The 12,763-nt window shown below is 35.7% G+C and overlaps 1 protein-coding gene across 3 annotated transcripts in view; it reads left to right on the top strand.

The window, feature by feature from the left end:
* The window catches only part of DARS1 (aspartyl-tRNA synthetase 1), a 64,062-nt gene that overhangs the window by 3,813 nt on the left and 47,486 nt on the right, over positions 1-12,763 (top strand). For all 3 annotated transcript variants that reach the window (XM_011285210.4, XM_011285212.4, XM_019838057.3), the window contains one exon: positions 1,894-1,986. In XM_011285210.4, coding sequence (XP_011283512.1) covers positions 1,894-1,986 — 93 coding nt within the window. The remainder of the gene's footprint in view (positions 1-1,893; positions 1,987-12,763) is intronic.

Raw genomic sequence — 12,763 nt, 5'->3', positions numbered from 1 at the left:
TTGGTTTTATCTCTGCTAAAATCCTAATACCTAGTTCAACACCAAGTTTCCTTCTGATCTGTTTCCATTTCTCCAAATTCCTTCATTCTAATGCTAGTGACTTAGAAGTGTGGAAGAGGCAGTAGATTTTCAAACTGAAACCCTCCTGCCCCTGATCATTGTCTCAACCAGTCTTACTGGTGAGAGTGTGGCATGTCCTTCAAGGATGTGTAGATATGTTGAAGGTTGGGAAACCCTATGCTGCTTAGTTGGAATGCCACACGAAACAAGGGATGTTGCTCTTTCTTTTCAAAAGTACTATTAGAATTACCCTAATCATGCTGTTTATTTAGAACTTTATTCTTTTAGATTTATGTTACTCTGTTTCATTTGGTTTTGAGTTTTGACTGCCTAGTTAATAAGTCATTTTGTTTTATCAATCTTGGCATTTTCAGAATTGTCTTTTAAAATTTTATGCTGCTTTGTCTTTTCTCTTTCACACTTTATTTTGCCTGAGTTTACACAGCAGTTTTGGAAGTTGGCTTAATTCATAAGGTCTGTCAGCAATGTTTTGCAGAAATTTTCTTGTGCTACCTCATGGCTTAAAAATTCGTCATTCTTTCTCGTTGTTTTTGGCAATGAGAACCATGGTATACTCCTGTCAATTGAATTATCTCTAAGCTGCATCTTTGCTTCAAGAGACAAGTTATAAATACATTTAGCAAAGTAGGTAAAATAGATTTATAATTTGGTTTCAATATAATATTCTCCCAAAGGTATTTTTAGTAATGTAGTAACTAGGTTTTGCTGCATGTGATATTGACAAATTTGGTTACACTTAGGCAATAAAACTCTTGGGAATAGAGATCTTATATTACTCTGTTGTTATGATGTCATGTCTATTACTGTGTTTTTAATTAATACTTAAATTTTTCTTTAATATTCAAATTACTGCATATTTAGAATAAAACGATTTCTGGATCATGATTGCCTTATATCACTATCTTGACATAATAGTTGTTTTGTCACATTTTTCCTGTTTGGGAGACTCTGGATGGGTGTAGTGTTTTGTTATTAGCATTGGAGGACTCACAGCCTAAAAGGGAATTTATTGGCTCACATAACTATAGGAAACAAAGTATGAGATAGCATACAGCATGATTGGATCTAGAGGCTCAAGCAGCATCTGCAGGGCTTTCTGTCTACACTTTTTTGGCTCTGCTTCCTTTAGGTTACTGGCCGCATTCTCTTGTCCATACATCTCAAGTACTGGGAAAGGTGGTGGCTGCAGCCCAGGCCTACACTATCTCAGCTCAGCAACCTTGGGAAAGAGAGCTTCATTCCCATGTTGTCTATAGTAAGTCCCACAGAAGGACTTTATTTATTTTGAGTTACATGCCCTCCCTGGATCATTCTCCATGTCCTGGTACTATGACTATCCAGGCCTGGCAGAAAGTCCTCCCCTGTGCATAGTTGACTTGTATACCATGGCAGGCAAAGGAAAATAACATGTCCACCTAGGCAAAGGCAGGTAAAGACAAGCTGTATTTTTTTAACCATTGAAGTATTCAAGAGATTTGCGTTTTGAAACTCTCTTTGACTCCAGTGTAGACTGAGTTAGGGGATCAGGGGAATACCAGTTTAAGGCTGTTGCTATAGTTTAGACAAAAGAAATGGTACTTTGGTTTGAGATGGTGGCAATGAAGATGAATGAGAATTGGATAGATTTTAGAGATGTACTTAGTACAGTTCATAAAACTTGAAGCAAATTGCATATGGACAGTGAAAAGAAGATGCTATCAGAGATTGGAAATTATTTAAGATAATACCAAGTACTTATGCTAGCTGCCAAACCAAAATAATTATGACTTTGTAAATTCTGAATTACAAAATTGTTTCACTTATCTGCTGCAGATCGAGTTTTGGTTCGGGTTAGCGACTTGACAGTACACAGAGCTGATGAAGTTGTTTGGGTGCGTGCAAGGGTTCATACAAGTAGAGCTAAAGGTAAGATTGATTTAATGATTATGGTCCTTTTGGTAAGGATTCTAAGTTTTTTGTTTTGCAAATTCCTCACAGACCAAAGTAAATCTTTCAAAACATCTATTTTCCTTCTTAAATCACTGTGAAATATTAGTCCATGGTTAATTAGTTTTAGGTTCTTATAAGACATCCTTAAAAAAAATTTGACCTGGGGCACCTGGGTGGCTCAGTCGGTTAAGCATCCGACTTCGGGTCAGGTCATGATCTCGCAGTCCGTGAGTTCGAGCCCCGCGTCAGGCTCTGTGCCGACAGCTCAGAGCCTGGAGCCTGTTTCAGATTCTGTGTCTCCCTCTCTCTCTCTGACCCTCCCCCGTTCATGCTGTCTCTCCCTGTCTCAAAAATAAATAAACGCTGGGGCGCCTGGGTGGCACAGTCGGTTAAGCGTCCGACTTCAGCCAGGTCACGATCTCGCAGTCCGTGAGTTCGAGCCCCGCGTAGGGCTCTGGGTTGATGGCTCAGAGCCTGGAGCCTGTTTCCGATTCTGTGTCTCCCTCTCTCTCTGCCCCTCGCCCGTTCATGCTCTGTCTCTCACTGTCCCAAAAATAAATAAACGTTGAAAAAAAAAATTTTTTTTTAAATAAATAAATAAACGTTAAAAAAAAATTAAAAAAAATTTTTTGACCTTAAAAATTCAGATTAAATCTAAGACTTTAAGGTACTTTTCTAGCATCTCTCAAAAGTTTGCTTTTTTTTTTTAATTTTTATTTATTTTTGAGAAAGAGAGAGAGAGTGTGAGCAGGCAGGGAGCAGAGAGACAGGGAGACACAGAATCCAAAGCAGGCTCTGGGCTCTGAGCTGTCAGCACAGAGCCTAACGCAGGGCTCAAGCTCATGCACCCCAAGATCATGACCTGAGCTGAAGTCGGATGCTTAACCTACTGAGCCACCCAGGCACCCTAAAAGTTTAGTTTTAAGTGAAGAGTGTGGTTGAGAAGCTTTTCATTTGTTAATATTCTTATATTTTAATATTTAGATGGCAAGATAAGTGATAGAGAAATAAGGCTAAGATCAGGTTATCCAATACAGTGGCCACTGGCTACATGTAACCAAATTAAAATTTAATAGTTCAAGTCACTAGCTGTATTATGAGTGCTTAATAGCCATAATGGCTAGCAGCTCCCAAAATACAGCACAAATACAGAATATTTTTATCATTGTAGGAAGTTCTATTGGATGGTACTAAGAATTTAGCAATAATAACAAAGAAAGATTAAGGTAGTTTAGACAGGCCTGTTCCTTATAGAAAATTGTCCTAGCCTAGTGTTCAGAATTGTATAAAAGTATTAATGACACTTAACATTAGTTTATAATTTTATACTTTTCATACACTTTTTCACATTTGATCATCCCTACAAATTTTTGAAGTAGGCAGAACAGGCTTTGGTATTCTACCTTATAAATGAGAACACTGAGGCTTCAAATGAGAAAGCTACTCACCCAAGTTCTCATAGTTATTGGTAGAATATGAACAGAATGTGGTAGTTTTCTAAGACACTTAGTCTCCCTGGCGGAGCTGATTACTTCTATAATATTTAATACATGCTGTGTTACGTCATTTCTTACAGTGCTTTTCAGTGTTTATTATAGAATTAATGTGGGCCCATTATTTTTAAAATTCTGACATTTTAGATTTATATCTCACTCTCAGTATCACTACTACTAAAAGTTTGTTCTTCCAGTATACTCCCCCCAAACAGCTGGATACCATTAGACTTTGAGAGGAATATTGGTGGAGTTTTAATTTTTTTTTAAATGTTGATTTGCCTTTCTGAAAGTTCCGGCCATTTATTCTACCAAAAGATAATCACATTGTTTTGTATTCCTTCATTTAGTTGTCTTTTTCACATTAGACTGGGAGCCTTTGTTCTGTCCAACTGGCCACTGTGTCTCTTAAACATAGTTATTTAGCAAATTAAAAGAATGCATACTACATGTAGGTCTGAACCAAGAATACTTCCCTTCACACCCATCCCCCAAATGGAACAATATGTGTATCAATAAGGATAAATGTAATGAATTGAAACACAGCAGATATTTTTAAATCCATAAATTTATAATAACGCTAAGGCAGGCAAACAAAACCTAGTTGGTCACTGGTGAAACAAACTCATTATTTTGAAAACTGATTAAAGTATCGTTTCTGTATGAATTCTATATCCCTGGCTAACCAAATGGTAGATAGAGGAAAGATGCTGGAGAAGTATTGCAGTGAATAAAATGAAAAAAAAAGCGTGTTAGAGCTTCATCATTTTGTCCCTAGTAGATTATCCAGGCATTCATCACCAGTGATTGCTAATGATACAATAGAGAGACAATCAGAAATATTTTATGTCTCTTCATGAAAGAACCCAACACCACCCAATGCTACTGTCTTGCCCAAAAAATTGTACCTGAATCTCAACGTAGCCTTTAGAGCTAACTACCAATTTATAGGAAAAACATAGGACAAATGACTATGTTAAGTGACAATGAGGATGCAGTCAGCAAAATTTAGATTATAGGAAACTACTAGGCAAAAATGATGTGATCTCTTCAACAAATAAATAGAAAAGGGAGGAAGAAACATACGATTTTTTTTTTAAGTTTATTTATTTTTGACAGAGACAGGGTGTGAGCATGAGCTGGGGGAGGGACAGAGAGAGAAGGAGACACAGAATCCTAAGCAGGCTCCAGGCTCCATGCTGTCAGCACAGAGCCTGACACAGGGCTCGAACCCACAAACCGTGAGATCATGACCTGGGCCGAAGTCATATGCCCAACCGAGTGAGCCACCCAGGCACCCCAAGGAGAAACATATGATTAAAATAGACATGGGGCGCCTGGGTGGCGCAGTCGGTTAAGCGTCCGACTTCAGCCAGGTCACGATCTCGCGGTCCGTGAGTTCGAGCCCCGCGTCAGGCTCTGGGCTGATGGCTCGGAGCCTGGAGCCCGTTTCCGATTCTGTGTCTCCCTCTCTCTCTGCCCCTCCCCCGTTCATGCTCTGTCTCTCTCTGTCCCAAAAATAAATAAACGTTGAAAGAAAAAAAAAAAAAAATTAAAATAGACTTAAGAATTTTATCTCTCGGAGCACCTGAGTGGCTCAGTTGAGTAGGCATCCGACTTTGGCTCAGGTCATGATCTCACAGTTCGTGGGATCTCTGTTGATAGCTCAGAGCCTAGACCCTGCTTCGGATTCTGTGTCTCCCTCTCTCTCTCTACTCTCCCCGCTCATGCTCTGTCTCTTTCCGTCTCTAAAAAATAAATAAATGTTTAAAAAAATTTTTTTTTATCTCTCAACCAGTCACTTATTTGGATCCAAAGGTGAATGAATGAATGAGTAAATGAAAATGGAGGATACTTGAGACTTGGAAATTTGAACATTGGCTGGATGTTTGACGTTAAATAACTTTTTTTAGTTGGAATAATAGTACTATGATAATATTATTTTTAAAAAGATCTTATCTCTTAGGAATAATGTACTTAAGAACTTTGTACAGATGAAATAACAGCAAAATAGTTTGCTTCACAGTATACTGTACAAGAGTCAAGGGATATGTGGATTGGAATAAAGCTAAAACAAGAATGGTCCTGAGTTGTTAATTATTGAAGTACATGGAGATTGTAGGTAGACATTGGTATCATTTACAAATTATGATCTTTTGTCCTTCTCTTTCAAATGTTTATCTCATTTCTTCTTTCTCTTTGTAATGATTAGTAGATTCTCCGGTACTACGGGGATTTCCTCAATGAAGAATTTTTCAGAGTTATTTCATGCCTTTGGGTGTTCTACATAAAATGTCATTAGAAAACAATGCCAAAGGGGCGCCTGGGTGGCTCAGTCGGTTGAGCGGCCGACTTCAGCTCAGGTCATGATCTCGTGGTCTGTGAGTTCGAGCCCCACGTCGGGCTCTGCTGACAGCTCAGAGCCTGGAGCCTGTTTCAGATTCTGTGTCTCCCTCTCTCTGACCCTCCCCTGTTCATGCTCTCTCTCTGTCTCAAAAATAAATAAACGTTAAAAAAAAATTAAAAAAAAAAAAAAGTTAAACAAGGCATTATTAAAAAAAAAAAAATGCCAAAGTTTAAAGACTAGATTAAAAGAAATTTTCTTCTAGTCCAAATTTTCTGTTACCAGGAATACATATTAAATTTTATTAGGCCTTTTTTGATCTTTTTTTTCCCTCAAAATATAATTGTGTTGAGTGTATTTATGTAGAGGTTCATATAATATTCTCTCTGCTGTTGTATTTGTTTGAAATTTTCCATATAATAAAAAATTAAAATGCAGCTGATCCTCTTTATTCATGGATTGTGTATTTGCAAATTCTGCTTGCTAAAATGTATTTGTAACCCCCAAAATCAATACCTGCAGCACTTTCACTGTCATTCACAGACATGTCAGACATACTCATGTGCAGAGAGGCAAAAAACTTGAGTCACCCAACGCACATGTTCCCAGCTGAGGTCAAACAGTGAAGCTCTGCCTTCTTGTATCAGCTCTCTTCACAATCTATTTAAGGCCATGTTCTTCACAGTTTTGTGCTTTTTGTTGGTGATATGGCTATTTACAGTGGCCACCAAGCATAGTGCTGAAGTGTTTTCCAGTGTTCCTAAGTGCAAGAAGGCTTGTGCCTTACTGAGAAAATATAAGTGTTAGAGAAGCTTCATTCAAGCATGAGTTATAGTGCTGTTGGCCATTGAGTTCAATATTAATGAATCAACAGTGTATATTAAGTAGTGTGTCTTTAAACAGAAACACACACAAGGTTATGTATTGATGGACTGATGAAAATATTGTGACCAGAGTCTCACGGGAACCTAACCTTATATTTCCCCTAGGAGCAGTGGTGGTTCAATATTTGCAAATTCATTGTTCCTGGTGACTTTATAGAACATAACTGCCACAATTAACAAGAATCAGTTCTTTGTAATTGTAATGATTTACAGTAGTGGATTTCTTAATGTTGAACCATTTTTGGATTCTTGGAATAAATGGAATTTGGCAAAGGTGTGGGTAGTATTCTTTCAGTATAGTACTAGGTTAATTTTCGTGGGTTTTTTTTTCCTTGGAATTTTACATTAATCTAGTTTTCATAATTTGTTATTAGAAAACCCTATTATTTTGTTTTTAAGTATATGTATATATATATGGGTGTGTGTGTGTGTCTGTGTTTAAATTAGAAATTACCTAAATAATACATACATATTTTCACATGAATTTTTCAGAGAATACAGCAATAATATTCCCTTTTGTCTTATCTATATGCTATCCTCTGCCCCAGCCTTTTCTATTAATTCTTATTGTTCATTGTCTTCCTAAAAATCTTTTTTAATGCACATATGTACACATACATATATACAGGTTTTTATTTGTTTTTTTATGTGTGACTTTTAACTTGTCTTATTTTACACAGAAGACATATTTTACATGTTATTTTGCAACATTTTTGTTTTCAGTTAACAGTGTTTCTTGAAGATCTTCCCTTGATACTAGTTACAGATCTACATAAGGCAGTATTTATCCATTATAGGTATCTAGAAGTGAAATTGCTGGGTTGAAGGATATATTTATGCATACTTAAATTTTCTTATACCAGATTACACCCAAAAAAGCTGTGCTCAGTTATACTCCCCATGAGTGTGTGACAGTACCACTTTCTCTATATTGTTGCCAGTAGTGATTGTCAGTTTTTCATTTCTGCCAAAGTAGATTATCTAAAGAAACAAAATCTTATGTTTTGAATTTGCAAAACCCTGATTGCCTCTACTCCCTTCTTCCTTTTATAGGAAAAATTGTCAGTAAATATGATTTTTACTTGGAAGCATTCAAGTGCTGTAACTCCAAGAGTAGTAACACATTAAAACTGGACTTGGAGAAACAACGCATGCTGGCAGTTTCAAGTAGAGCAAAGCTCTGTAAAACCACAAATAAGGAAATGGAAGTGTCAAAATCATAGTGTCAGAAGTATGACAACTAGAATCCTGTTATGCAAAAAAAACAACAAAACAAAAACGGTTAACAACAAATATCCTTAAATTTAAGGATAGTGTTTCATACATTTTAAAAAGTTAAATCAGATTTCTTATAGTAGGTTTATGTATCACATCCCTAAAATCAAGTGGTTTATATAGGAGCAAGGAGAAATTTTTAACTCTTAATGATATGATAAAAATTTGTTTCTTTTGATTGTGAAAGCTTATGAGCTTAAGCCTGCATCTTGAAAGAGTAACTGAAGTATCTGTGGCTCCTTTCAAATTTTAAATATACTACATTTAAGTCATTTAGCACAAAATAATTCTCTTTCAATACTTTTCTTCCTAAAAACCGGCTTATACTTCCAAAATAGCTAGTTTATTTTGGTAATTATGTAGTTTAGAACCTCAGCTTCTCTTCATACAAGAATATTTCAGAGGAAATAGCAAATGGAAAGTACTTTAAAACATTTAGGTCTTTGCTGTTTTATTCAGTAACAGATCAACATAAATGATGAAGGAAAATAATTACTGTTGGGTATTAGTTAATTATCTAAATAATGAGTTCAGGAGCTTGGCAACCTAAAAGACAGTAGGAAGAGATGAAAACAAAAGATTGCTTTACACCTAGTTCTTCCACAGTAGCACATTTTATTGGGTGGCTCAGTCGGTTAAACATCTGACTTCAGCTTACATCATGATCTCACAGTTAGTGAGTTCAAGTCCTGAGTCGGCCTGTGTGCTGATAGCATGCAGCTTAGAGCCTGCTTCGAACTCTGTCTCTGTGCCCCTCCCCCCACTCACCCTCTGTCGGTCTCTGTCTCTCTCAAAAATAAAACATTTAAAAAATTTTTTAACTTAAAAAAAAAAAAGCACACTCTATTACTGAGCCATCACTGTAATGGAGATGAGAGTAAGCCTTTTTGTCCTGACTGTGACCATGTTTATTGTTCAGCTTAGAACTAAAAAATGCAACTGGTGCTATAAAGGATATCAAACTTTACATTTGTGTAAACTTAAGAAATAAACTCCCTCTTCTAAAAACTTAATCAAATTGCAACACAAATTCTTAACTGTTACGGAGCTAAATTTAAGGTATCTATAAGTAGTGCATTCATTCAGCTATTTTGAACATAGTCTTTATTTTCCTTTCTATAAACTGTTTCTTGGTTGAAGGGTTCCAAGAAGAAAGATGAATAATATTTAGCAGTTGATTAACCTGTCCTATAAAGTTCCAATGCTAACTTAGAACTTTTTGCTGAAGTGAGAAGTCACATACTTGCTTCTTAGAATAAAAAGTAATATATGGGTATAGTAAAAATTAAAATTCCAAAAGTACAGAAAGATGTAAAAGAAAAATTAGAATTCACAATTCTAGCTTCTCCATCTCATTACAGTCTCTTCCCCCAGAAATGTCCACTGTTATTTCTTGTATATCCTTCCAGGGAAAAAATACATTTATAAGCATAGGTGTATTCTTTGTTTTTTTAAATTACATGAAAGGGATGTCAATTCACATGCTGCTCCTGTTGTCACTCACCAGTGTCTATAAGATAGTGCCTTGCAAAACGTGGAGCAAAGCATGCCATGTAGTGTGTCACCAATCAGAGCTAAAGAAGGAACAATTTTGTTTACTCACTGGCGAGAACTTGTTCTCAAAAGTACTTGGTGGAAGTAGTCTGAGCAGACAGGTCTACTTACCAGATAGCCAGTATTTTTTGAGTCTTAATAATTTTTTTGAGTGGATAATCAAGGTTCTAGTATTTGAAGGTGCTTAGAAAACTGAAAACCTGGAAACCATAGATAGCATTAGAGTTGCATGTAGATCATTCCACTAGTAAAGACTGCCTAAATATGAAGCGAGTGATAATAGAGTTTCAGTGCTTTTATAGAAATAATACTGCTATGAACATCTTTGTCACTACAAGCCTTTACATACCCAATTTTCTTATCATATATTCTAAGAAATACATTTCTTGAAGCAAAGAGATGTTTTTAAGCCTTTTAATGCCCACTGCCAGATGGTTCTCCAAAAGCATGTGCAAGTTTACCTTGCCATGAGCAAATTATGAAGGAAAGGTTTTCATTTAATTCTCCGAAGCATTAGATATTACATATTTTTAAATCTCTCCTACTTTGAGAGGTAAATTATGTGTCGTCATTGTTTGCTTCCACTTGCATTACCTTTATTTCATTTTTTCCTCACGTTTACTAAGGTTTTTCTCTTTTTCTTTCAAATGATTTGTTCTAGTTTATTGCCCATTTTCTTGTTGGAATTTCAATGTCCTTTACTCATAAATCTTTATGATCTTTAGTAATGATGTTAATTCATATAGGCTATAAGTCAGCAAATAATTTTTCCCAGTGTTTCAATTTTTGTGTATAGATATTCTGTAATTTTTAAACTTAGAAAAGTTTCCCCTCCCCCTTTGTACAGTTTGATACTCAATTTCATTTTTTACTCTGTGTTTATTCATTTATTTTTATTTCCTCAATGCCATCTGGAATTAAAATTTCTCTAATACGGTATATTTTGGGTTTGTTCTGCTTCATTGATCTGGCTGTTTTTGTGCTGGTACATTTTTACTTGTAGGTTTGTATAATACGTTCATGGTGTGGGTCTTACTACTTCACGTCCCCTTTCTATCTGTTTCCTTTTTAAATAAGAAGTTTAATTTTTAGAAATACATACAATAAACACATTAAACATTAAAAGAAGACAGTGAACAATCTTCACTGCACTCATAATCATTCATTTCTTGATTTGTTTTCCCTAGCAATCATGTCAAATCTCAGGGAGTGCATTTGCTTCTATACTTAGCCTGCTAAAACTCCCAGGTTCTACGAAGTATTTGTATTAAAGATTTCCTTTCATCCTTTACCTTTCTTTTTACCTACTTCTCTCATTTTTTCTCATTGGAAAAGTAGTACATGCTTATTGTAGAAAGTTCAGGAAAAAAATACAAAGAACAGCATAATTTCTTACAATTTCACATCTGTTAGTAGCCCCATTCTGGTGTTTTTTCTGTATTCAATCAATTTCATATTTTGGTGTTTTCTTCCCTACACAGTCGATTTTAATATACTTCTTAGACAAACAAAATTGGGATTATACTTTATATGGTTTTATAACTTTCTTTACATGATAGTCTATCATGATTGTCTGTCAAGTAATTATTTTGTGTTCCCAGTACCTGGCATGGTTGTTACACATTATAATCCAGATTCAAAATAGGAAATGGTAATCAATCCTCAAGGAGCCAGTGGCAGTGGTGCTGTAATAATAACTAACATTAATTACATTTATTCATACTTAACATTAATTGGTTGTGTCACAACTCTAAACATATTACTTATGTAATCCTCAATATTACAGGAGAATACTTGAGAAAACCCCATGAGTAATATATTATTTTCTCCATTTTGCAGATGAAAAACAGGCATAAAGTAGTTTAATAATTTTCCCACAGGCCCCTTCACAGGAAGTGATAGGATACCATCCTAGGTCTTTTGATTTCCAAGCTTTTACACTTTACCAGCCCTTACACTAAGTGTTACCCCCTAGTGCTGACCCTGAGACATTTTCATGTGCTAACTCTTTGTAAGTCCTGTAGAGCTCTATTCTCTCTCAAGGTCCTTTGTGTAGCATTGGAGTTCATCGCAGCTTGGCTTTGTAGTGCAGCTAGGACTGTGCTGCCTGTCTGCACCATGAGAGCAGCTAAAAAACTTATTAAATCACATTCCCTTCCATTTCACACTATGTTCAGAATTTCACATTCTGTTCCAATAGTTCCTGGATAATGTCATTTTGGTCCATCTGCAGATTTCTCTATGGTAACAATCTTTATCCATTCAGCATCTTAAAATCCTCTTGAATGTGTTTAGTATGTGTAACTTTCTTCTTAAGGTTTTACTTTATGACTGGATCATACTCCAAAAGAAAGGGAGAATGAGGGTCTAGTTAGTGGTAAAACATGTCAGTCATATTACTCGGAAGTCCATAGATTATGTCTATGTTTGCACTTTGTTTGCAACCTGTCTAGTTCTGTTTTGTTTTGTTTTAGACTCATGATTGTTATCTGATATGCATTTCAAAATACAGTATGTTGAATGTTGAAAGTAATAACTATAAGCCTGCTTTTCTTTTTTTTTTTTTTTCCCAAGGATCATTCTTAGTTTAAAAACTGAATTCTTCTGATGTTTTTATAAAACAACCTGATGAGAAAAGTGATCTTGAAAAGACTTGTTCTATGAGGAAGTAATTTCCCAAAACTTGATCAAAGAATCTGCTTTGGAGGAAAGAGATGTCACCAGGATAAAGAGTCGTTGAATCTATTATGAGTAATGTTTTTCAAAAAGTTAAGAATAAGGAAAGGCTGTTTCTTATGAAAGGAGGGGGGATCACAAGCCCAGAATAGGTGAAAATAAAACTGGTTATAGAGCATAAAGAGAATGATCTTTTATAGACAAAGTAAGTTACTTGCTGTGAAGAAAATGTGGACATATTTATAAAGGATGAAGGATAAGGAAGATGATAAAGGAAAATAGAACATGGGAGAAACTAGTCTGTTATCCTAAATGCTTGGTAGGAAGTAAAATGGACCACCCCCACAGAGTGCTTGTGTTCTCTTTACTAAGCACTTGATTAGCACTTCTGTGGCTGCGTCGTTGAAGATCCTATAGAGGTTAGCAGAGTGCCTTTGCCTGTAGAATACACTCATTGAATGAATGTTGAGTGATCTGAAGTTACTTCAAATTTGTTTAATCAGTGCCATGATAAAGTAATTTTCTAA

This window comes from Felis catus, chromosome C1 (assembly GCF_018350175.1).
Source record: "Felis catus isolate Fca126 chromosome C1, F.catus_Fca126_mat1.0, whole genome shotgun sequence".
Taxonomy (NCBI): Eukaryota; Metazoa; Chordata; class Mammalia; order Carnivora; family Felidae; genus Felis; species Felis catus.
The sequence above is the reverse complement of the archived record's forward strand: the minus strand, read 5'-3'. Positions and strand labels throughout refer to the sequence as shown.